Raw genomic sequence first — 26,304 nt, forward strand, 5'->3', positions numbered from 1 at the left:
AGGTGTGTGAAATCACGCTCTTCTGGGTGTAAGCAGGGCCATGTGTCCACCAGGTGCAATGAGTGCTGAAAAGCTGGTAGAGCATGTGCTCTTGGTCTTCCTCTATGTGCTACTCTGGGGTTGGAGCAGTCCCTAACAGGGTCCGCCACTAAATTAAAATCGCCTAGTACTAGCAGCTGTGCAGATGTATATGGGAGGCATAGTTGAATTAGTTTCGAATAAAACTTGGCATCATATATATTTGGGCCATATAGGCCTAAAAGCAAAAATTCTCTCTGCTGCAGCCATAAGTTCGCTAACACATACCGTCCCTGTTTGTCAGCCTCTATTAATTCGGACTTGGCGGCTAGTCCCTTCCTAATTAACAGTGCTACCCCGCTTTTCCGGTCCCCGGAGGATGCCGCATGAACTTCTCCGCATGAACTTCTCCACCGTCTTTTTAATTTGATGTGCTCCAGCATTGTTAATTTTGTCTTCCGCAGGCAGCATATATCTACTTTGTGCCTCTGGAGGGCTGTTAATATTTTTTTTTTATTTATTTTTATTTATTTATAATTTCAAATAATATACTACTACAAGAATTTCTTGCTACAGAAAAACAAACAGGAATTATCTTACAGATAATAACATCAATAAGTAATATGCAGATCATAATTATTTAAATGTCTTCTTTAGATCACAAATAAGAATAAAAGCATAAGGGGGCTTAGTCAGGAATATTTGGGAAAATTAATACTAAGGAGGAAAAAAAATGACAAAGTACAGACTTCGCACGCAATTCTTGACCCTCTATATTTTCATTTATCCATTGGCTGTAAAATGTATTAGGCTAATGTTTCCTAGAGTCTATGAATACTCTTAACTGTTCCGGCTGAAAAAAAATATACTTTAAACCTTCATACTTTAGAACACATTTGCATGGATAGTTCAGGAAAAATGAGGCACCTAACTCCTGGGCCTCTTTTCTCATACTCAAAAATAGTTTTCTAGTGTCCTGTGTTTGTTTTGTAACATCTTGAAAAATACGCACAGTTTTTCCATAAAACAAATCATTGATTTTACGAAAATATAATCGTTTTATAGCATCCACATCTTGTTGAAAAACAAATTGCACTAAAAGAGTCATTCTTTCAGAGTGTTCTGACATGGTTGCTTCCAAAAGTTCAGATACGTTTAAACTCTTATCAGTTACTTTGTTTGCAGATGGTTGACTCTCCGAGGGAATTTTATTTTGTATGTAGTAAATTTTGTTGATAGGAGGCAAAGATTCTGGGGAATATTTTAAGATCTCGGTAAGATATTTTTTGAAGGCTTCAATAGGAGAGATTCCCAGTTCTCTCGGAAAGTTCAAAATACGTAAATTAAGTCTCCGATTATAATTCTCTATTTGATCAATCCTTCTTTTAATCATTGTTTTATCCTTTATCATTTCAGAAGACAGTTCTTGTAACTTTTAACATCTTGATTAATCTTTGTCGTTTGTGTTGTAAATTCAGTTTTTATTGTGGATAAAGATTCAGAAAAAGCATTCATAGTACTCACTAGGGTAGAAATTTCTTTTGTGGAGTTGTCGACGTTTGCAGCCAACTGTTGGAGAGCAGTCCATATGTTCTCCAACGACACCATCCCAGAAGCAGCTCTCATTTGCTTCAAATCAATGCTCAGGCTCGAAGGCCCTCGCCTCCCTTCAGGATCTGCCTTCCCAGCATCTTCAACCAAGGTCCCTTCGTTACACTCTTCGGTTTCGGAAGGGCCTCTCTGGGTCTGGCGTCCTTCCGGAGGGGGCGGTGGATAAAGTGTCGGGGGCGAGAGAGTGACATTTAGACCCAAGTCCTCCAGCGTTTCCCCTTGCTGGATGACAGCAGGACTCCTCCTGACGTTTTGGGTATTACTTCTCGAGGTGTACCTCACAATCGACTGCTGACGGGGGGATGAAGTCCGGGGTGTTGAGGCTTCCACCCAGACTACTCCCTTTCTCTTTGTATGCGACATATATAAAAAAGAAATTTTCTTCTACAGCACGGCAATTTCAGGAGGCTCAGCACCGATCAGTTACGTGCCGCCATCTTGACACGCCCCCTGCTGGCGTCCGATATGCCGGCTGTTAATATTTTTGCTCATTTGACAGGCGTTGTGATTCCACCCACATTCCACGTGGCAAAGCGTGTGGTCCTAATGATTACTCTGTGCTGTTTGTGTTAATCTAAACGATCCTACAAGTTCCCAGAGCCTCGGGTGCCCAGCCTCACCCTTGGCACACAGTGATATGTTTCTTGTGACTCTCAATAGTTTCACAGTGTATTCTCTCTCCACTAGCTGTCGAGTTGTGGTTCTACTTATCAAGTCTTGCTCCTGCCTCTCTCCCTTTTTCCCTTGCCTCCCAGCCCTCCCTTTTAGCCCCCCCCCCTTTGCCCTATCCCATCCCATATCCCTTTCTCCATCCCTTTTTTCCCACCCCCTCCCAACACTTGTGCCGGAAAGGAAGGGAAAGGATCAATGATGTGTAGCCCCCCTGCCCCCCCCCCCGGCTGCTCTCACCGTCCCGGGGACTTATCCCGGTCTTGTACATTCCTTGTCGCCACTCCATTACCAGGGCATGTATGTGTAGGTCTTCCTATATTCATCTATGAACGATCAGGCTGTAGAATCAAGGCTTTAGTCTTAAGGAATCTGTCAGCCAGGCTTGCGCCTCTTTTGCAGTTTTAAATGAATGCCACTTGTCCTGGTGTTGGACCCGCAGTGTAGCTGGATATACCAGCATAAATCTCGTTTGCTTACGCCAACGCTTTACATATTGGTCCATATGTACGCCTCTTCTCCTGCATGGAGACCGAGAAATCTTGGAAGATTTTTACCGGGAAATTTTCAAAGGTCAGTGTATCCCTCTCCAGCCGCGCCCCTCTGAGAATTTCCACTTTATGGATGAAATTGTGCACCTTAACCATGACTACTCTGGGTCTCTGTGTGCTATCCGGTTTTCTGCCCACACGGTGTGCCCGCTCTAAACACAGGGACCCCGCTCCATCTGACAGGGCAAATTCCTCCTGCAGCCATTTCTCTAAAATGCTGGGCAGCAGATGTTCCGAAACGGACTCCGGAATGCCAAGGATCCGCATGTTATCTCTTCGCGACCTGTTTTCTAGGTCGTCAATCTGTAGGGCCTGTTTTTGGATCAAAGCGCGTAATTCCATTAGTTGAGCAGTTGTTCTGGTCCCCTCATCCTCCACTGCAGACAATCGTTGCTCCAGTTCTCCGGTGCGTCGAGTAGTGTCCTCTAGCAGTGTCTCCAGTGCAGTAAGCTGATTTGATAATTTTTGTAGCTGTGGGGCTAGTGCCTGCTATACCGCCTCAGTTAGTTGTTGTAATTGCGGCGCCGTGAATTTTGTTTCAGGTGCTTCTGTCACGCGGGACTTTTCTGTTTCTCTCCGCGATGTTTTTGCTGGCATGGTTTGTTCCCCACGCGTGACGAAGTTGTCCATACACTGCCTCTGGTTTCCGCGTTGGTTTTATCGAGCGCTGGTCTGGGTGTCAATCGCGTGTGGTGCGGAAGGAAGGACGGGGCCCAAGAGGAGAGCTTCCTGCTTCTGCCCTCCTCAGCACACCACGTGATCTCCTCATAAATTAATTAATTAAATGGAAGTAAAATTAAACACTCCTTTCATTGGGGCACATGAAATCACATCTTCACCTCATCTGTTATGTAGAAGTTTACATTTTAGATACACAAATAGATTATTCTGTTTTTAGGCATGTTTCAGGGACAAGTGGTTTTATATCAAAATAAAATAAATATTTTGTTTCATGCAGAGATCTCTTTTCTTTAAACATAACTAAATGGGCTAGAAGACCCTAATGCAGTACAATGGTTTTCTTATATTTTGTTCTTGTGATGACTTATAGACGGGCATTTTCGAATGGGGATGACCATCTCTAAGGGCGCCCATCTCTGAGGGCGTCCTCGGGAAGGGGTGGGGCAACCCGTATTATCGAAACAAGATGGGCGTCCATCTTTTGTTTCGATTATATGGTCGGGGATGCCCAAATCAACATTTAGGTCGACCTTAGAGATGGTCGACCTAAATGTTGAGATTGCCGACCTTAGACATGGGCGACCTCGGTTTTTGGCGATAATGGAAACTGAAGACACCCAACTAAAAAACGACCAAATCCAAGGCATTTGGTCGTGTGAGGAGCCAGCATTCGTAGTGCACTGGTCCCCCTCACATGCCAGGACACCAACCGGGCAGCCTAGGGGGCACTGCAGTGGACTTCACAAATTGCTCCCAAGTCCACAGCTCCCTTCCCTTGTGTGCTGAGCCCCCAAAACCCACTCCCCACAACCGTATACCACTGCCATAGCCCTTATGGGTGAAGGGGGGCACCTACATGTGGGTACAGTGGGTTTTGGGGGGCTCAACATTTACTACCACAAGTGTAAGAGGTAGGGGGGGGTGGGCCTGGGTCTGCCTGCCTGAAGTGCACTGCAACCACTAAATCTACTCCAGGGACCTGCATACTGTTGTGATGGAGCTGGGTATGACATTTGAGGCTGGCATAGAGGCTGGAAAAAATGTTTTTAAATTTGTTTTGGGTGGGAGGGGGTTAGTGACCACTGGGGGAGTAAGGGGAGGTCATCCCCCATTCCCTCTAATGGTCATCTGGTCAGTTTGGGCACCTTTTCGAGGCTTGGTCGAGAAAAAAAATGGACCAAGTCGGCCAAATGCTCGTCAGGGACGCCCTTCTTTTTTCCATTATCGGCCGAGGATGCCCATCTCTTAGTCACAACACAGTCCCTCCTTTGCTACGCCTCTGACACGCCCCCGGGAACTTTGGTCATCCCCACGACAGAAAGCAGATGAGGACGCCCAAAACTGGCTTTCAATTATGCTGATTTGGGCGACCTTGCAAGAAGGACACCCATCTCCCGATTTGTGTCGGAAGATGGGTGCCCTTCTCTTTCGAAAATTCACCTGATAGTGTGCCAAAACTGAAAACTCTTATCTCTTCCATCTGGTCAATAATAAAAGGAGCTCATTGTGAACACTATCCACCCTAAAAGGTTGTTTTCTGGCTGTACATGAGGAATTGTGATATTGAATAAATAACTGTATGTTTGTGTCCCTAGTCATGCATCCAAAGATTATATAATCCTTTCAAGACAGCCAGTTAATTGTTTAACTTATTAGTGGAACATAACCACAGAGGCATGGTATATTCACATTTTCAATGTGGTAATACTACTAGGGCCCAGCTAAGGAACAGGTTATTAGTCTTCACAGGACCAAACTTGCTTTCCTTGTGCCATCACCATCCAGCTGGATAGGCAGAGTCTTAAAAGATGGAGGATAAAGGGTTTTGTTTGTTTACACTTTGTCTCACATTAATCCCAAGCAAACTTGGTTTCAATGCAGCTTACATTTGAAAATACAGTGAGAATAGAATTCAGTTTTATCATGGGAGAAAGTACATGGATATGTCTGAAACATTTAACAAAGATGAGATTACCATATATACCCAGCTGGGCACTTAATGATGCCGCATGTTCAGAAATCATGACTGTTATCACCCTATGCTTGGAACAACCTTCCTGAACCCTTACGCCAAACCCCCTCCCTGCCCGTCTTCAAGTCTTTGCTTAAAGCCCACCTCTTCAATGCTGCGTTCGGCATCTAACCCTTACCGTTCGGTGAATCCAGACTGCCCCAATTTGACTGCCCCTATCGGACCGACCGTTCACTTGTCTATTAGATTGTAAGCTCTTTGAGCAGGGACTGTCTCTCTTTGTTAAATTGTACAGCGCTGCGTAACCCTAGTAGCGCTCTAGAAATGTTAAGTAGTAGTAGTAGTATTCAAACATTGTCACATGCATACACCAGAACAGGAATTCAAACACACATTGCAAAAGTAAACAACAACTTCTACAGAGTACATCCAAAATTTAATTGTTATTTTCTCATTTCCATCTTCCAAAATTTCAGACAGAAGATGTACAGATCAGAAGGACCCAGAGCAGTCCAAAACAAACAAACAAACAAACAAACAAAAACACAGTTTATACCTAATTGTTCAACCACCCTTAGGATTCACCTTTGGGTTTAAAAAACAAAACTATGTGCACGTAAGGACTGGATAAACGAATTAAACCAAAGTTTACAGCAAATGCCCTTAATATGTAATACTTGGTATCAATAATGAAACAGTGATGGAATATTCACATAGCAAGCAGCCTGAGCCAACTCCTATGTCCTGTTTGTCTCTCCCCTCTCATCCAGTATTGCCCCTCTCCCCATCCAGTACTGTCCCTGTGCCCTATTTGTTTCTCCTCTCCCATCCAGTATTACTCTGCTCCATACTGTTTTCTTCTCCACCCCTCCTTCCCTTCCATGCTGCTTCTTCAGCCCTCCCTCCTCTCACCCTGCTTCTTCAGCCTGCTTTTATTTTGCACAGCCCTCTCTCCTCCCAACTCTGATGAAGCTTTTCTTTTTTTTTTCCAGCTTGCTTTTTTCACAACCATCCATCCACCTGGCTCTCAGGTTGCTATTTTTTCAGCTTGCTTTTTTTTTTCACAGCCCTCCTTTCCAAGGAGGTTGAAGAAAGCAGGAGATGGGATGAGGTCAAAAAGTTGAAGCCAATTTGGTTAGTTGCTGTTTCCCATTACCCACACGCAACTGTCATCTAGTACACTCAAATCAAAGCAAGCAAACCTATGAGCTGCTGCATCCTCATTGTCTTTCTTTATTGTTGATAGCATTTTTATTTAATCTCACATATTTTCAAGCATGCCAGTTTGTGCAGCATACGGATGTACACAAAGGAAGCGTTTCATCGGTTAGAGTTCTAATTTGTTCTACATTTTAAATCATTGTATCATTTGTAGGGGATGGCTATAGGATCTCCTTGTATTCATGCAGAGATGTTTTCACCTATTAAAGGGCCACCAAAACAGACATCATGTTATGAGAATCAGGTACTTAACAATCAGACTTATTATAAGTACAGTTTAAAAAAAAACACATTAATTAGGTTGAAACTGGGAGCATTTAACATCTTTTTTTCCTGTGCCTACATCAAAAAGAAAAAGATAGCATGTGGGAACTTGCTCCTTTTTGTATTGTGAAATGCAGTGGTATATTATAAAAATGCATTTGCTTTTTTTTAAAAATTTTTTTATTACTACTACTAGTAAAAAAAAAAGCCCGTTTCTCATTGAAATGAAACGGGTGCTAGCAAGGTAATCACCTTCTGCCATTAATGTTTTTAAGGGAAGTTCCAGCGTCCCCCCCTCCCTCCCTCCCAGTTCCAGGGTCCCCCCTCCCTCCCTTCCAGTTCCAGGCCCCCTCCCTCCGAATTTTAAAAGTCATCCTGACTTACCTCATCGGGGTTACGGTGGCCGGCAGCAACGGTAAAAAGTGTGCAGGCTCGGCACTTACTTCAGTTTTCTCTTCTCTGTCTCTCAGCTCTGGTCCCGCCCTCATTTCCTGTTTCCGCAAGGGCGGGACCAGAGCTGAGAGACAGAAGGGAAAACTGAATTAAGTGCCAAGCCCGCACGCTTTTTACCGCGCGAGGTAAGTCAGGATGACTTTTAAAATTCGGAGGGAGGGGGCCTGGAACTGGAAGGGAGGGAGGGACGACTACCCTGGAACTCGGAGGGAGGGAACGAACTTCCGGTGGGTGGGGCAGTGATCGTGAGTGCGATTACGAACCCTACGAACACTACACGGCTTCACTGCCACGGAGTCAGCTTCAGAACGTTGGAGGTGCGAATTATTATATTAGATGTCACAGATACGTATTAAATAATGAAGTTGGGGCTTCTTTATTGCAGAAGTTCTGTCCAGAAGCAGTCTAAGTGCGCCAACATTGTCCATTTCAGTATTTTATTATTAGCAGCCAAGCTCATACAAAGTTAATTATGGGATTGATAAATTCTTTTGTGATCAGCATGTTTGGGCATTTTGAAATGAAAATCCTGCATGTCGTCACACCTCCCTTCCGAGGGCAGATGAGATGTTAATCAGCCCTGGGCTGCCCCAGACACGCCTCCACTCTGTCTGCTTTGATGAACTTCCTTTATTAACTTGAAATCAGGACCATTAATAAACTAAAATATTTTACATCTATTCCATGGTGCAGTCTTTCAAGGCCCTGAGCATTCAGTCGTTAACTTCATATAGGCCCCCACCTAGGGCAGCCTCAGCAAAAAGGGCTCAATTTAGCCTCCTTTGTCTGGGTTTGCTTCCCCTCCAACAGGTTACACAGTCCTTGAAGGAAAATTGTTTCATATGAACAAAGCAGGATCCTTTATTGGCCCCAGTCACTAGAATATTGAAATAAGCCCCTATGGGCCCAAAGTTCATTTATCCCTCAGAATACAGTTCTTCTGGAGATGAAGTTCATTTACATACAACAGTTCCACTGATTTCAGCTCAAATCCCTTTTCCTTCACCCCCTATGCATGTAGAAATTGAAGGGACCCCTCTCCCTTACTATACCAGCATCAAACGACTGGCATCCACCCACATGGGTCAGATTTGAGATCTCCACTGAGTGTCCTTCCTTCAAGAAACAGTTCTTGCAATGAGCCTATAGCTGGCTCTAACCTTTCAATCTCCAACACTATCAATCCTTTCTCCACCCCTGAACCAAGTTAGCAAGTAGGGTGGCTATAAATCCTCTCAGCTTCTCCCCTTTTACCTTGGCCAGTGCAGAGATATCTATAGGCTTAGACTCAGCCACTTCACCTCCCTGGAAAAACTCCTGAACCCCTCTAAGGGCTGCCAGTCCATCAGTTCTTCCCTCTGTGTCTCCCCCAGCTGCCTCAAATCCCCCTGATTAGCCCTCCTGAACCAATCACCACCTTCCCCTTCAAGAACCTGTGAATTGTAGTTCCTCCACCCTGCTATCTTCCCTGGCAGGGTCAGGTGTTCTATCTCGGGGCAGATGGGAACTGTAGTCTTCCTGGCTCTCAGAGAAAATGGAAGGTCTATTCCTCCGGTGAAGGGCGGGTAATCTACCTCGGGAAAGCTGGGATTTGTAGTCCTTTAAGGCTTCAGGGTAAAACTTGCCCTTCTGGATCCTCTCCCTAGAAACTTTCCTGCCTATTTCCCTAGGCTCTTCACAAGTCGCAGATATAGCCCTTGCTGCTTTACTGGACAGACTCGATGGACCACCCTGTTCTTTATCTGCCATCATTTATTATGTTACCATGTTATTATCAAGCACTTGTTATTATGCTACCATGTTATTATCAAGTAGTTGATTATATAATCCATTAACTAGATGTAAACGACTGGGATTATAAGTAACTGTTCTGGAATTGATTCAGCATATTTAAAACGGCCCTAGATCTCCATTTGTTGGTCCCTCTTGGTCAAGACTTGAAAACAATCATAAGTAAGCAGACTGCGTTATGATTAGAACTAATGGATTTTCATTAATATACTAAAGATAGAAGACTTATGATTTGGAGATATCAATTGGTAAGAAATCTTAAAGAGGGCCATGCATAATTTGGGTGTAAAACTTGACAGCCATATCAAAACCACAAGGGCCCTGTTTACTAAGGCGCATTAGCATTTTTAATGCACCTACGATTAACGTGTGCACTAACCGTGTAGGCGCCTATACGGATATTGTAGGTGCTTACACAGTTAATGCACATACATGGTCAACGCACGTTAAAAATATTAACGTGCCTATGACGCAGCTTAGTAAATAGGGCCCAAGGTTTCTATGTCTCAAAATGCATATTATAATTTGTGTTTAGACAGGCAACTGGAGCTCCTCGTTCCTTCCAAATGCAATGTACTCAGCAAAGTAATCTGTCTTTAAAACCCTGGACTATGGTAATGTCATATATATTGCTCTGCCTAAGAAGGCAATCTGATGATTACAGGATATTCAGATTCAGCAGCCAAGGTTGATACACAGATATTGGCACAGAATATCCTGGTATATACTGACCAGCAGAAGTTACCGTGAAATTACCACAGTTCACAACAGGCATGGTACCCTGATAACTAGGCAGGTTAAGTTAGGACAGCTAATGCTGTTTTTAATATTTTGGCTGTTATATTCGTATAAAGGTGGTATAGATTATTTTTTTAATAAATAAGTATATGTCAGGCTTCTTCACCTTCTATATAACCATGGGAGGAGGGGGAGTCAGAAATGTAGCAATGTTACTACAGCTCATATTATCTGCATGTTTCTAATCACAGGATGCTCCTCTACTGCAATTTTTACTAAACAGCAGTACATGTACTTAGTGAAATTGGCCTCTTTAATTTGACATATCTTAAGGACAGGTTGACAGTAACCACTCAACCTAAGTTTACTGAATTTGATTTACACTGTTGAAAAGAAACACATTTTGTAGAGTTATACCTCTATGTATTTGAGTTGATTGTCCACTGCCTCAAGTTGTGTTAAATTTTCCAGAATAGCCAGCTCTCCCAGTTCATCAATATTGTTATTACTGATAGTCAGCACCAAGAGGGATTTCTGTGGACAGAAAAAAATCCAATCTTTACAGGAAAGAAGAATCTTAAATGTCCTAGTTTCATAGAGACCGATATTCAAAGTGATTTAAGCAGCCAGGAGCCTCTCCTGCCCTCTTTAATAGCTTCCTGCCGCCTAACCGTGGATATTCAGCAGCACTTAACTGGACAGTGCCACAGAATATCCCCTGAAACCACCCAAACAAAAAGTGAGGTCAGAGGCAGCGCTGGGGGCGGCACTGGGGAGGAGCCACAGATTATGCAGGTGCTGGCAATATTCAGTGCCAGCACCCACATAGCTAAGCGGCTGGCAGTGAATATCAGAGTTAGCCGGCGACCATCAGCATTAAAAAAAGCGCTGACCACCGCTGGCTCAATATCGGGGTGATAGAATTTCTCCAGTAACAAACCAAATGACAACATATCTTTAAAATGTCTTAATATTTGTGCATCTTTAAGCAAATAAATTAGAAAAAAAAACTACATCTCAATGAGACAAAATCCTGTGCCAAGTCTACATCTTATCTAATCCAAAACACTGCATCACTATATTTTTAAAATATTTTTAAAGAATGGATGTCAACATGCCTTTGCCCACCTTAATTTATAGTAAGTACACTGGAATCTTTTCATCATCAGTCCATTCAAACTTTTTATCGTGTTCCAGTGTCTATAGCAGTGTCTTTTAAAAGTGCTCCAAAATTTTCAAAAGCAAGTGTGACGAAACAGTGGGTTTCCAAGTCTGTGAACTGAATTATTTCATGAAGTGTATTTCTCCTAATTGGGCAGGAGATGGCTATTGTTTTGTGTTTTAAAGCTGTTACAGAAAAAGATTTTCTCGTTTCCAGTTTAAGCTTGTGGAAAGGCAATTTTCAGTACCATTGGCCAATATTTTCAAAGTTGGTGCCGTGGACTCTGATTGGCTCTGCAGTTCATATCTAGTCAGAAGGTACTGGATTTTTCTTTAGACTAAGCCAGAGAGCTGAGAGAGAAAGATCTCTTTACTGAGGTCCTGGGAGCAGTTATATTTTATAACCTGTGAGCAGCTACATTTCCTGAACTCCCCAGGTACTACTCAGGTAGTAAACAAATGTTTAGATAGTTTTATAATTGATCCGCATACAGTTACCTGTTATTGTTTGCTGATTTCACCTTTTTCTGTTCACTGTTCAAATTATGTGAAAATAAACCTTATTAGTTTATTGACTCTGCTCTCCTGGACTAAGAATCCTGGTTTGTGTTTTTGGGTCTGTGGGTGTTTTCTAGGAACTGTGGGACCCCTGGAGTGTGGCCCCAGCATCTTAGAAATCACCAGGGAATAACCTGAGAGAGGGAGACTATCCCAGAAGCAAGTAGGACCCAGCTGGTGAGAGGAGGGTGCTAGTATAGAGCACGTGCCCAGGTGCAGGCAGTCCTCAGCAGTGCTGGGGACAGACCCTTCAGGTGGCTGCAGGGTTAACCCCAGGCGGGTGCTAGGCATTTTGTGACAGCAAGCCAGAAAAAAACGTTTCAAAATATCTTAATTAGGACGTGAAGAAACCATTTTGGATCAACAACACGGCATACTCAAAACTGCTTCATATTGCCCTATCTAAAAGACAATGCTATAGACAGGGGAACATAATTTTTTAAAAGTTTGCATCAGGGGCGCAGCCAGATCTCGTGGTGGGAGGGGGCCAGAGTCCGAGGTGGGGTCTGCCGCCCAGCCCCCCCCCCCACCTCAACACCCTCCCGTTTCTCCCCCTCCCCCTGCCGCCCTGCCACTTTCCAACCACTGCCACAGCAAATACCTTGACTGGCAGGGGTCACCAACCCATGCTCAGATTCACTAAAAGGAGCGTGCCGAACGTGAAGGGAAGAACACAGCAGGGCAGGCAATGCGGCGGCACCAGAGACCGGAGCTGGACAACGCTTCAGCTGGCGGGGGTTGGGGACCCCTGCCAGCAAAACCAGGAGCCCACAGGAAATTTGGGGGGGGGCCCAGGCCCCCACGTAGCTATGTCACTGGTTTGAATGGAGTGATGATGAAAAGATGCCAGTGTATTTACTATAAGTTAAAGTTTGCAAAGGCTTATGGAAACCCATTCTTTAAAAAAAAAAAAATTTAATATATGTTAATCTGAGATATAGTAGTGCTGCATTTTGGATTACATAAACTATAATGGGTCAGTCTTATGGTTACTGTGTTAATTGCTGGGCTTGCCCTATTATATTTGTGGAGAAAAGTATACTCAATTTGAGTTTGCAAGTGAAACATCATGCTCAAAAAAGTACTCTAGGCAAATATTTCCCATTCCCATATCTCTCCTTTGTCTCTTATTCTCTGTAAACTATGACAACAGGATTATTTAACTTTATTGCGCACCTTTAGTCATAACTAATGAACAAAAGAATAGCCATACTGGGTCAGACCAATGGCCATTTAGCCCAGTATCCTGCTTCCAATAATGGCCAATTCAAGTCACAAGTTCCTGACAGAATCCAAAATAGTAGCAAGATTCATGCTATTGATCCCAGGGACAAGCAGTGACTTTCCCATGTCTACCTCAAATAGACTATGGACTTTTCCTCCAGGAGTTTGTCCAAACTTTTTTTAAACCCAGATACACTGTTGATTCCACATACTCTAGCAACAAGTTCTAAAGCTTAACTTCTCGTAGAATGAAAAAATATTTCCTCCTGTTAGTTTTAAAAGTAGTACCATGTAACTTCATTGAGTTTCTCCTAGTCTTTGAACTTTTTGAAACAGTAAAAAATCAATTTACAATTACCTGTTCTACATTACTCAGCTGTCTCTTTTCCAAGCTGAGTCCTAACCTCTTAAGCCTTCCCTCATATGAGAGTAGTTCCACCCCCTTCTTTGAACCTTTCCTAATTCTGTTATATCTTTTTAAGATTCAGCAACCAGAACTACACACAATACTCAAGGTGTGGTCTCATCATGGAGCGATACAGAGACATTATAATATTATTTGTCTATTTTCTATCCCTTTCCTAATAATTCCAAGCATCCTGTTTGCTTTCTTGGTCGCCGCTGCACATTGGGCAGAAGATTTCAGAGTATTGTTCTACATTGACACGTAGATTTTTTCTTGGCTGCTGAATCTTAGGGTGGAAACTAGCATCAAATAACTATGATTTGGATTATTCTTCTCAACTTGTATCACTTTGCACTTGTCCACATTAAATCTCATTGAATGCCCAGTATTCCAACTTACTAAGGTCTTCCTCCAATTTTTCATAATTCGCATGTGTTTTAAGAGCTTTGAATAGTTTTGTGTCATCTGCAAATTTAATCACCTCACTCATCATTCCCATTCCCAGATCATTAATAAATATGTTAAATAGCACTGGTCCCAGTACAGATCTCTGTGGCACTCCACTAGTCACCCTCCTCCTCTGAGAGAATTGGCCATCTAACCCTACCCTCTATTTTCTATCCATCAACTAATTCCTAATCCACAACGGAACACTGCCTCGTATTCCATGGGTTTTTAATTTTCTCAATAGCTTCTGTCAAACGTTTTCTAAAAATCTAGATCACTGCAGCTAGGTAAAATTCCTAGACGTAATAAATGACTGCTTCTTGGAGCAACTAGTCCAGGAACCGACACGAGGGGAAGCTATTTTAGACCTAATCCTTAGTGTAATGCAGGCACAGTACGAGAGGTAACGGTGTTGGGTCCACTGGGAAACAGTGATCACAACATGATCAAATCTGAGCTAATATCTGGAGTGAAGTCACAAAGGAAATCTACTGTAGCAGCATTTAATTTTTGAAAAGGCGACTATAATAAACTGAGAAAAATGGTTAAAAAAAGTTAAAAGAATTGGCTACAAACGTTAGGACTTTAAATCAGGCATGGACATTGTTTAAAAATACCATTTTGGAAGCCTAGACCAGATGTATTCCACATATTTACAAAGGTGGAAAAAAGAGCAAATGACCACCAGCATGGTTAAAAGGTGAAGTGAAAGACGTTATTAGAGCGATAAGAACATCCTTCAAAGAATGGAAAAAGGACCCGAATGAAGATAAGAAGAAGAAACATAAGCAACTGGAAGTTAGATGCAAAGCATTGATTAAGAAGGCTAAAAGAGAATATGAAGAGAAACTTACCGCAGAGGCAAAAACACATAGTAACAATTTTTTCAGGCACATCAGAAGCAGAAAGCCTGTGAGGTAATCTGTGGAACCATTAGATCACGAAGAAGCAAAAGGGGCACTCAGGGAGGACAAGGCCATAGCATGGAGACTGAATGAACACTTTGCTTCAGTCTTTTTGGAAGAAGATGTAAGAGATCTACCTGTACCAGGAAATGGTTTTCAAGCATGAAGAAGTGGAGGAACTGAAAGAAATATCAGTGAGTCTAGAAGACATATTAAGCCAAATCGACAAATTAGAGTAGTAAATCACCTGAACCAGATGGCATGCACCCCAGGGTACTGAAAGAACTCAAACATGAAATTGCTGACCTGCTGTTAATGATCTGTAAACTGTTGTTAAAATCGTCCATAGTACCTGAAGATTGGAGGGTGGCTATCACGCTCCATTCGAAAGTGGGATGAGCTCTAGTGTCCTTACCGAAGAGTAAAGTACGGCCAATGAGCCCCGGGGTCTTCACCTAGCCAACCACTGTTCCCCAGGGCGTGAGCCCCCAGGTGTGGGTGGCTAGTAGGACTTGTAGGTCCTCAGGGAAGGGAAGCTTGAGAAGCCGAAAGAGTGGCAAGGACTAGAGCCAGAAGAGTAGCGAGGACCACCCTCAGCTGAGGTTGGGCAGAATCCAAGGCATAGTCAGACCCAGGCAAGGGTCAGGTCAGACAGAATTTTGAGGCGTAGTCGGGTCCAAGCAAGTGATGTCAGGTCAGGCAGCAATCTGAGGCGAAATCTGGTCCAAGGAAGGGTTAGGTCAAGCGCCAATCCAAGCAGACAGAGAATGCAGGGAGATGCGACGCAGGAGAAACCCATTGCCAAAGCAGTTTTCTGCCGGCAAGCATCACAGATAAGAACTGGGGATGTCTGATGTCATCCAGCCGCCTCAACACTCCCAGAGTCCCAACCTGGAAGTGGTTGCTGTGCAGTGCGCGAGCCCAAACAGCTGGGAGAGATGCCACTGCTAGAAGCTGAGCTGTGGACTGGAACCCGGGTATGGGGAGGCGCGTCACCAAGGCAGGATGGCGCAACAGTGGCCAATGTAATGCAAATTTTTAAAAAGGGTTCCAAGAAATTACAAATCGTTAAGCCTGACGTCAGTGCTGGGCAAAACAGTGGAAACTATTATAAAGAATAAAATTACAGAACACATAGACAAACATGTTTTAACAAGACAGAATCAGAATGGATTCAGCCAAGGGAAGACTTACCTCACCCATTTGTTTCATTTCTTTGAAAGCATGAATAAATATGCCAATAAAGGTGAGCCAGTTCATGTAGTGTATCTAGATTTTCAGAAAGTATTTGACAAAGTTCTTCATGAGAGACTCCTAGGAAAAATTAAGTCATGGGAAAGAAGGCAATGTTCTGTTGTGGATTAGGAACTGGTTACTGGACAAAAATCAGATGGTAGGGTTAAATGGCCATTTCTCTCATGGAATGCATCTACTACTACTACTATTTAGCATTTCTATAGCGCTACAAGGCATACGCAGCTGGTCTGGGCTTCCAAACTGGTATTTTTAAACAACATCCATGCCTGACTTAAAGTTCTAACTTTTGCAGCTGACCCTTTTCTTTTTACCCATTTTCCTCATTTTATCATAGTTACCCTTTTGAAAATGAAATGCTGCTACAGTAGATTTCCTTAGTGACTGTACTCTAGTTAAGCCAAATTTGATCATATTCTGAATTGTGCACTAAACCAGGCAGATAACAAGATGATGGGGGAACTGGGAGGAAGTGACACAGCATTTTCTGTAGGATATAGAGAGTCCAGTAAAACACTGTAATTATAGCACAGCCTGTAAACTAAAACGGAACTACAGCTGGAACCAAATTGACCAGTTGCTTTACCTCTACATAACCTTCACATCTCTGCCTTTGTGTGGTGGACTCTGCCAGAATTAGCTAATGCTGTGCCTCACGCTGCAGGAAATGCAACAGCACAGTGCAGTGTAGTGACCTGCTACGCTGGAAGTGCCCTAAAAAAAAGAGAGCACCTGAGGCAATGCCCCAATCATCCTGTCCTAGGTGTGGCCATGATCATGAAAATGGGTAAAAACATCTATGAAGAATGCACACACTGTATGCAAACATATAGCAAACAATATTTTATTTGGTTACATGTCCCATCACCATTTCTTCCCCTCAAGAATCACACTCAAGGTGTTATGTTAACATAGACAAACTTCCTCTGAGGTTTAAGCTTTAGCAATAAATTTAAACTTGTGTATCCAATACTTTATTTCTATTCTGTGTTTAAAAGGCAGCAAAACTGGCCATCAAAGAAAGATATCTTGTTCCCCTTCCTTTGTTGATTAAAAAGTGTCCTACTACACAATAAAAAATATATACAGACATCATTGGGATCGAGAATACACAATTATTTGCCAGTGTAACATAAAGAAAAATAGTTAAAAGCTCTAAATATGTTGCAAAACTGCAATTGATTTTCTGGTCAGGAAAAATCAGTCATGTTCCGTACTACGCACATTCAGAATACTACTTTGAATTGCTTAAAAAGAGGTACTATTCTCCCCAGTGATTTTAACAGTACATAACAGTCATTGAATTTCCTGTCAGACAATCTCAAAGCTGTACTTACTGCCAGGGATTGAAGAGTCCTTGGATCAAACAGCAGCTTCTCTCCAGGGGGAAGCCTCTGACTATCAACATGTAATTCTCGAAGTTCTTCTAACCCTTCCAATCCTTCTATGACTGTGATATAATTGCCACTCAAATATCTGAGGAACATAATGCATAAGGATATGAGTGCAACACGGCTCAAATGTCTAACAGCAGCTTTAACATATTACCAAATTATTGCTACATTAATAATGAGAGGGGAAAAACCCAAGCAATTACAGCTTTTGATAATTTATGCGATGAGTGTGGGATCACAACATTTCCATTCTAATGTCAGAGTTCTGACTCATAAGCATTCATCTTGTGAGATGTTTTGGAAAGATGGGGAGCAATCTTAAGTTATTCCATTACTTGAAGTATATTATGAGTCTGTTTGCTCAAGGGAAGCTATTGGTGAGGACAGATATTTACTTCAGTATAATGAATGGAGACACATGTCCCAATATGCATGGAATTGCCCAATATTATTTTAACCCTAAGGTAAATGAACAAGCTTTTGGACAGGGGATAATGGTGGAAAAAGGGTTGGGAGATCAGGTGAAGGTAGAGCTGTTTTGTTTTAGTTTAAACATGAGAATGTCCTTAAAGTAGCAGCGCAATACCATGACCAAGGTAGAGCAGCAGGTTAGTGAAAAAACTTAATGTTTATTAAAAGTGTTGGGAAAGGGTGTCCTGTTCAGTTCACAGGGGAAAAAGAAATCAAATGCAAAACCAGTCTTTGAATAGAAGAATGTCCCCTGTGGTCTGCTCCTATAGGACCACTGCATGCACCACAGTCTCTTGGTAAGGCAATCCTTTCTCTTGACTCTGGCTTGGATCCCAGAGTTATCAGTACAGTTTTTAGTACTTCACGAGCCAGCTACAAGGTCCAAGTTTAACTTGCAGTACCTGAGGGATCCTTCTTAAAGGTGAGGGGCAGTATTCTGTATACCCCCCCCCCCCCCTCCACACACACACAGGTAGAAATCCACAAAGGAAGACAACTAGACCATCTAGATGAACTAACTGGTCATTAGGGGCCCTGTTTACTAAGGTGAGCTACTGTTTTTAGCGCGCACTAAAAATTAGCGAACACTAACGCTAGAGACACCCATATACACCTAAGGGTGTCTCTAGCATTAGTGCGTGCTAATTTTTAGTGTGAACTAAAAATGCTAGTGTGCCTAAAGCGCAGCTTAGAAAACAGGTCCCTAGGTATCATTATTTATTACTAGTAAAAAAGGCCCGTTTCTGACACAAATGAAACGGGCGCTAGCAAGGTTTTCCTCGGAGTGTGTATGTTTGGGAGAGTGTATGTGAGAGTGACTGTTTGAGAGTCAGAGTGAAAGTGTGAGTCCAATCCATGCTCCTCTGTCACCTGGCCCCTCCATTCATCCCTATCCAGCAATTCCCCTCTCTGCCTGAGGCCTGCCCTGCAATCCATATCCATCCATGCCCATCTGTCCCCTCCATTCATCCCTATCCAGCAATTCCCCTCTCCCTGAGTCCTGCCCTTCCAATCCATGCCCATCCATGCTCCTCTGTCACCTGGCCCCTCCATTTTTCCCTATCCAGCATTTCCCCTCTCTGCCTGAGGCCTGCCCTGCAATCCATATCCATCCATGCCCATCTGTCCCCTCCATTCATCCCTATCCAGCAATTCCCCTCTCCCTGAGTCCTGCCCTTCCAATCCATGCCCATCCATGCTCCTCTGTCACCTGGCCCCTCCATTTTTCCCTATCCAGCATTTCCCCTCTCTGCCTGAGGCCTGCCCTGAAATCCATATCCATCCATGCCCATCTGTCCCCTCCATTCATCCCTATCCAGCAATTCCCCTCTCCCTGAGTCCTGCCCTTCCAATCCATGCCCATCCATGCTCCTCTGTCACCTGGCCCCTCCATTTTTCCCTATCCAGCATTTCCCCTCTCTGCCTGAGGCCTGCCCTGCAATCCATATCCATCCATGCCCATCTGTCCCCTCCATTCATCCCTATCCAGCAATTCCCCTCTCCCTGAGTCCTGCCCTTCCAATCCATGCCCATCCATGCTCATCTGTCACCTGGCCCCTCCATTTTTCCCTATCCAGCATTTCCCCTCTCTGCCTGAGGCCTGTCCTGCAATCCATATCCATCCATGCCCATCTGTCCCCTCCATTCATCCCTATCCAGCAATTCCCCTCTCCCTGAGTCCTGCCCTTCCAATCCATGCCCATCCATGCTCATCTGTCACCTGGCCCCTCCATTTTCCCTATCCAGCAATTGCCCTCTCTCCCTGAGGCCTGCCCTCCCAATCCATTGCCATCCATGCTCCTCTGTCCCCTGCTGCCTCCATTCATCCTTTTCCAGCAAGTCCCCTCTCTCCCTTCCATGACCCCCCCCTCGCATCCATGCTCCTCTCTCTCCCATGTGCCAGCCTGGGCCGGCCTCTTCCCCCCCCCCCCCGCTCGCATCCATGCTGTTGTTGGCCACCCTCTTCTCCCCCCCCCAACATGCGTTTTTTTTTCTTCCACCCCCTCCCGCGAACCTGTCGATCCCCCCCCCCCCACCGGAACGCCGAAAACTGCCGCCGCCGTTGTTGTACTACCTTCCCATCCCGTAGGTTGTTGAATCATCTTAGAAAGTTTAACTCCGTGCGTCTGACGTCAGACGCATGGAGTTAAACTTTCTAAGAAGATGATTGAACAACCGAAGGGAAGGGAAGGTAGTACAACGGTGGCCGCAGTTTTCGGCGTTCCGGCGGGGGGGGGGGGGGGGATCGACAGGTTCGCGGGAGGGGGTGGGTTTCGAGGGGGCCATAGCGCGGGGGGGGGGGGGTGACAGCTGATTCCGAGGCAGTAGGAGGAGTAGGGAATACTCCTCCCCTTGCCTTGCAATCAGCTGTTTTGACGTCAGTGACGTCAGTGCGTGTCTGCCTCACAGACCACCTCCAGCCAAGGAGCCACGGTCCCAAGCACAGAACGTTGGAGGTGAGAATTATTATATAGGATGATGGTGTCAATGATCAAAAAATGCTGGAGTGCCCAGATTGGATTCCTACATTTTAAACATCTAAATTTAGAGAGATTTTCATTTGAATTTAGGTTTCTAAATTTTTGCTAAAACTTCACCTGAGTTTAGGATTCTAAATTTAGGTCTAGAAAGAAGATGGCGTAAATCTTGTCTACATGAGGACAGGCTAAACTATAGGAAACACATGACAAAGTACCGCCAAGTCTTAACAGCAGAAAAAATATATTTCAAAGAAAATAGAATGAAAGTTATGTACAAATGTCACTCCGGAGGGAGTGGAAAACATGAAAAAGGATCTGCAGAAGCTAGAAGAATATTCTAATGATTGGCAATTAAAATTCAATGCAAAGAAGTGCAAAGTGATGCACTTAGGGAGTAGAAATCTACGGGAGACATATATGTTAGGTAGTGAGAGCCTGATATGCACAGACAGGGAGAGGGATCTTGGGGTGATAGTATCTGAGAATCTGAAGGCTGTTATGATTGGGGTCAGAACCCCTCTCAAACTTACCTCTTTCCTGGGGGTCAGCTTCTTAGCTGGCTTCTGTTTCTTTTCTCTGTCCTTTCTGAGCTGGCTCTGTCTCTCTGTGCTGGCAGCTTCCAGCAGCATGGGGTTAATTGTTTTACTTTACTACAGCTGTGTGGGTGGACTGAGTTAACTCTACCTCTCTTTGGGTGTACTGGCTTCAAGTGCTTCACGGTGTTGCATTGGTGTGGGTTGGGCCTCTCTGGGTCAGTGTGCTTTTGCCTAGGTCTAGGGAGTGTGACATCATCAGGGAGGGCCTTGATAAGGAAGTGGTGTTGTTTCCTTCAGAGCCTTTGCAACGGTGGTGTTTGCTTTAAGTAGGGTGGTGCAGTGTGCACTTCTGACTTTGTGTCTAGTTTCCCTGCTTGCTTTTGCTAAGGTCCAGGTTAGTGTTAGTGCAGTGTGCACTGGTGACTGTGTGTTTAGCTTTCCTGCTTTTCCCTTATGGTTCCCCTGCTTTTCCCTCTTGGTTTTGGAAGCATTGCTGTGTGTAGAGCTTTGGAAGCTCTGTTGCTGATAGAAGTACTTCAGGGTTTGGTGTTGTTAGGAACACTGCAAAGTTTGCTGTTAGAAGTACTTCTGGTGTTTGTGCTATTGGGAGCATTGCAGTCTTTGCTGTTGGTGTTTGGTGCTTTAGAAGCACTTTTGGCTTATGTGTTAGCTTCCCTGCTTTTTCCTTGTGGCACCCCTGTCTTCCCTTTTAGTGCTAGGAGCTCTTCTGGTTGCTTGCCAGAGTAGTGCTTAGGAAGCACCTTGTTAGTTGTATCTAGCTTGCTAGAGCAGTGCTTAGGTAGCTTGGTAGTTTTGTGTTTAGCTTATTAGTGTAGAGCTCTGCTTGTAGCTTGGTGCTTAGTAGCACCTGTGTTAGCTTTGTGTTTAGTTCCCTGCTCTGTTAGTTTAGGGCTTAGGAAGTCCCTTTCTTGAGCAGGGCTTAGGAGCTCCTGTTTAGTATAGGGCTTAGGAAGTCCTTTTGTCAGTTTACTGTTATGAACACTCCTGCTGGTTTAGGGCTTGGGAGCACGTAGATCAGTTTAGGTTTAGGAACACTTCTGTTTCCAGTCCTGGTCCCTGTGTCATCCGGTATCCAGTAAGTCCTGCCGGATACTCGAACCCAGGAGCTCAACTCCTGGGGGGCTTAGTAGCTAAGCGCAGGTGAAGCTGTGTGGACCAGTCCAGTGTGCTCCAGTCCAGTGTGTTCCGGTCCGGTGTGTGTTCCAGTCCTGTGTCCTCCAGTCCAGGGGATTGCAGTCCAGTGTTCCAGTTCTGTGTCCTCCAGTCTGGGGGATTGCAGTCCAGTGTTCCAGTTCTGTGTCCTCCAGTCCGGGGGATTCCAATCCATGTGTTCTGGTTCGCTGGGCAGTGCCTGCAGTCCCTGCCGGTGTGCTTACCCAGTGTTGGTTGGTGGGTTTTGCCTGCTGCTGTCGCTCCTCAGCAGCAGCCCAAGGGCTCACGTTTGCTCCAGAGCCCGGCCCCGCGGGCTCTGAACCTGAGAACCTGACAAAGGCGAAGAAACAGTGTGACAAGGCGGTGGCCATAGCCAGAAGGATGCTAGGCTGTATAGTGAGAGGTAACCAGCAGAAGAAAGGAGGTGTTGATGCCCCTGTATAAGTGTATAAGTCATTGGTGAGGCCCCACCTGGAGTATTGTGTTCAGTTTTGGAGGCCGTATCTTGCTAAGGATGTTAAAAGACTTGAAGCGGTGCAAAGAAAAGCTACAAAAATGGTATGGGATTTGCGGTACAAGATGTATGAGGAGAGACTTGCTGACCTGAACATGTATACCCTGGTGGAAAGGAGAAACAGGGGTGATACGATACAGACATTCAAATATTTGAAAGGTATTAATCCGCAAACAAACCTTTTCCAGAGACGGGAAGGCAGTAGAACTAGAGGACATGAAATGAAGTTGAAGAGACACAGACTCAGGAAAAATGTCAGGAAGTATTTTTTCATGGAGAGAGTGGTGGATACTTGGAATGCCCTCCCGTGGGAGGTGGTGGAGATGAAAACAGTAACAGAATTCAAAAGTGCGTGGAATAAACACAAAGGAATCTTGTTCAGAAGGAATGGATCCTCAGAAGCTTAACGGAGATTGGGTGGCAACACCGGTAATTTGGAAGCAAAGCTAGTGCTGGGCAGACTTCTATAGTCTGTGCCCTGAAAATGGCAAGGACATATCAAGGTCAGGTATACATATAAAGTAGCACGGGGGGGGGGGGGGGGGGGGCGTGTCAAGATGGTGGCGTAACAAGACGCGTTGAGAAACGCTCCTGTAAACTCAGTTGAAAATAACTATTCTTCCTAAATATGCCACATTCTAAAAACTAAAGGGGTTGACGAGGTTAGTACCCCCGCCTACCTCGACTTCCTCTCCAATTCAGCCGAGCCTCGAGCATTTCTTTGCGGCTGCCTCCCAGACTGTGAGGGATGTGGATCCCATTGCGGGGTTGTCTGGGGAAGCGGAGACCCTGCTGGGAGATTAAATATCCCTCTCTCCACCATCAATGTTGATACCTCCGTGCCCGGCGTCGACAGCGGCTCTAGAGGGAGAACAACACCCTACTGGAAGTATTGTGGGTGTGGCTTCCAGCGAGGGACTGGCACCGCTGCGGAGAACGCCGAGAACTGAGGCAGGAGCCTCGGAGAAAGTGCAAGAGATAAGTCTGGAAATGATCTGGCTGAAGCTGAATAAAATGGACTCAACTCTTCAGCAAATATCAGGTGAAGTCAACGCATTTAATGCTAAGTTTCAAGAGTTAAAATCAATGGTAGACTCAGTTAAGCAGGAAATAGCTGAAAAAGTTTCAAACCTGCAAAAGGATGTAAAGCATTTACAAGAATTTAAACAAACGGTGGTTAAAGATAATACTGACATTTGTAGGAGAATTGAACAGATCGAAAATTTTAATAGACGCCTGAACTTACGCCTACTGAACTTTCCTAAACTCCTTGGGATTAATCCGATTGAATTATTTAAGAGATACCTAAATGAGGTGTTGAAAATACCCCTTGAAGCTATTCCTCATATTATACTTCTAATCCTAAAGGAGAGGAAGGAAAAATGGAAGGTGCAGGAAATACAAATTTGGATTTAAATAATATTTCAGCTATATTGGAACAATCTTTAGATGAAACAACAGAAAGGTCTACCTTGATTGTCTCATTAGTATTCGAACAGAATTTAAATAATATTATGAAACTTTTTTTTAAAAATCTGAATACTTGCTTTGGAGCAGCTAAAGTGTGGATTTACTCAGATCTAACCAAGTCGACCCAGCAATGAAGGAAAGCCTTTTTGGCAATGAAATCAAGAACATCTGAAATAGGAGGGTTATTCTTTTTAGCCTATCCTTGTAAATGCATTGTTAAACTGGGACAGATAAAATATACCTTTCATTCTCCTGACCAGCTAAAATCGTTTCTAGATCTGAAACAACTGAAATGACATTAAGAAAATATATGGGAGTAGTACGCTGCCTAGTTATTTTTAATAATTGTATTTGTAATCTTCTCTAATTCATATCGCCCCCCCCCCCCCCCCCCCACGAAATAGTGGTCTAAGAAAGCAGAATTATGTTAAAAGGATTGAAATTGATGATTAGATAAATCTTTACATTTTTTTCTTATCTTGTGTAAAAAAAAATATGGCTGTATTTCAAACAACAAGTGTACTCTTGTTAAAATTCAAAATTTAATAAATAAATAAAAAGTAGCGCATACGAGTTTATCTTGTTGGGCAGACTGGGTGGACCGTACAGGTCTTTATCTGTTGTCATCTACTATGTTACTATTTATACAATGCAATATATAAAGACATCAGATATAAATTCTCAAAATTCCCACCCATGCACATGGGGGAAGCCACTGCTTGCCCCAGGATTGGTAGCATGGAATGTTGCTACTAATTGGGTTTTTGCCAGGTACTTGTGACCTGGATTGGCCAATGTTGGAAGCAGGATATTGGGCTAGATGGACCATTGCTCTGACCCAGTATGGCTATTATGTTCTACACCTCCTCCCTCTCCATCCATGTGCAGCACTTCCCTGTCCCTGTGTATTTCCTTCCTTGGTCCTCTCTTCCCTTCTAAGTGTATCTCCTTCCTCTCTCTCCTCTTCCCTTCCATCCATGTGCAATATTTCCACACTCTCCTATCCCCTATTTCCACATCTCTCCCTCTCTTTTCCCTTTCATTTTTAGAATCCCCATCTCTTCCCTTGAATTCCATCATTCCCTCTTCTTTTTTTGTCCATCTTTTCTTCCTGACTCCTCCCACTCCACCCATCTATCCCTTTCCCTCAGTCCAGCATTGCCCTTACTTCCCTTTTTCTCACTGCCAGCTGCCACTGCAAAGTGAAAGTAAAAGGCAGCATAAGACCTTACTGCCTGTCCCTGCATTCAGCGTCTGCCATTCCCAATCCCAACGGAGGAGGTAGAATAGACAGACACTAAGCATGTCTGTATGTTCCCATGCTGTCTTTTACATTTCCTTCTTCCGCAAAGTGCTGGAAATGCAGACCTGGAAAAGGGGATCTGGCGGCCCAAGGATGTCTGGCGGGCATTGGGGAAGTATCCAAGTGGCGTCAATGGAGGGCACCATACATGTCCACGAGGGCCATCTTTGGCTCACTAGCCTTGCATTTAAGTACAGTGCCCTAGTACACACTCTGGAAACTTAGGGATAAATATCAAGCCAACAGTGGTCAGCATATTTTTAGCCAATGGCACCGGCACTGAATATACAGGAATGTGTGGGCAGCTAGCATTTAACTGTATATGTGAAACTAGGTAAAGATAGTACTGTGTTTTATTTATTTATTTAGAATTTGCTCACACTTTTTCAGTAGTAGCTCAAGGTGAGTTACATTCAGATATACTGTGTATTTCCCTGTCCCTGGAAAGCTCACAATCTAAGCTTGTACCTGAGGCAATAGAGGGTTAAATGGCTTGCCCAAGATCACAAGGAGCGGCAGTGGGATTTGAACTAGGCACCTCTAGACGTCAAGACCAGTGCTCTAACCACTAGGTCATTCCTCCACTCCTTTACAGTACTTGAAGTCCTTTGTCCAGTTAACGTACGTAGTAACATGATAATATCAACACTTAACCATATAAATGCTGATCCACCCCCAGACCACCCACAAAATTGTCAGCTATCAGTTTGGCGGTTAGTGCTATCCAGTTAAGTTCCACTGAGTATCAGTGCATAGCTCCACACAAGTGATTTAACCAGGCAGAAGCCTCTCCTAGAACATAAACATTGGCATACTGGGACAGAAAGAAGGTCTATCAAGCCCAATACACTGTTTTCAACAGTGGCCAATCCAGGTCCAAGCACCTGGCAAGATCTTAAAAGAGTAAAACAGATTTATGTTGCTTATCCCAGAAATAAGAAGTGGATTTCCCAAGTATATCTTAATAATAGCTTATGGACTTTTCTTTTAGAAGATAGTCCCAACCTTTTTAAAATCCTGCTAACCTCCTGCCCAATTA

At 44.0% G+C, this 26,304-nt stretch overlaps 1 protein-coding gene and 1 long non-coding RNA gene across 4 annotated transcripts in view; one reads left to right on the forward strand and one right to left on the reverse strand.

The window, feature by feature from the left end:
• PPP1R42 (protein phosphatase 1 regulatory subunit 42) overlaps positions 1 to 26,304 on the reverse strand; it is a 133,973-nt gene that overhangs the window by 77,543 nt on the left and 30,126 nt on the right. For all 3 annotated transcript variants that reach the window (XM_030190167.1, XM_030190165.1, XM_030190166.1), the window contains 2 exons: positions 17,262 to 17,400; positions 10,387 to 10,503 (listed from right to left, as the gene is read on the reverse strand). In XM_030190167.1, the coding sequence (XP_030046027.1) occupies positions 10,387 to 10,503; positions 17,262 to 17,400 (256 nt within the window). The remainder of the gene's footprint in view (positions 1 to 10,386; positions 10,504 to 17,261; positions 17,401 to 26,304) is intronic.
• Positions 9,556 to 22,407, forward strand: LOC115460384. The gene is made up of 3 exons (XR_003940475.1): positions 9,556 to 9,726; positions 20,561 to 20,563; positions 22,396 to 22,407. It is a non-coding gene; the product is annotated as an uncharacterized LOC115460384 (long non-coding RNA).

Source organism: Microcaecilia unicolor, chromosome 1, assembly GCF_901765095.1.
Source record: "Microcaecilia unicolor chromosome 1, aMicUni1.1, whole genome shotgun sequence".
Taxonomy (NCBI): Eukaryota; Metazoa; Chordata; class Amphibia; order Gymnophiona; family Siphonopidae; genus Microcaecilia; species Microcaecilia unicolor.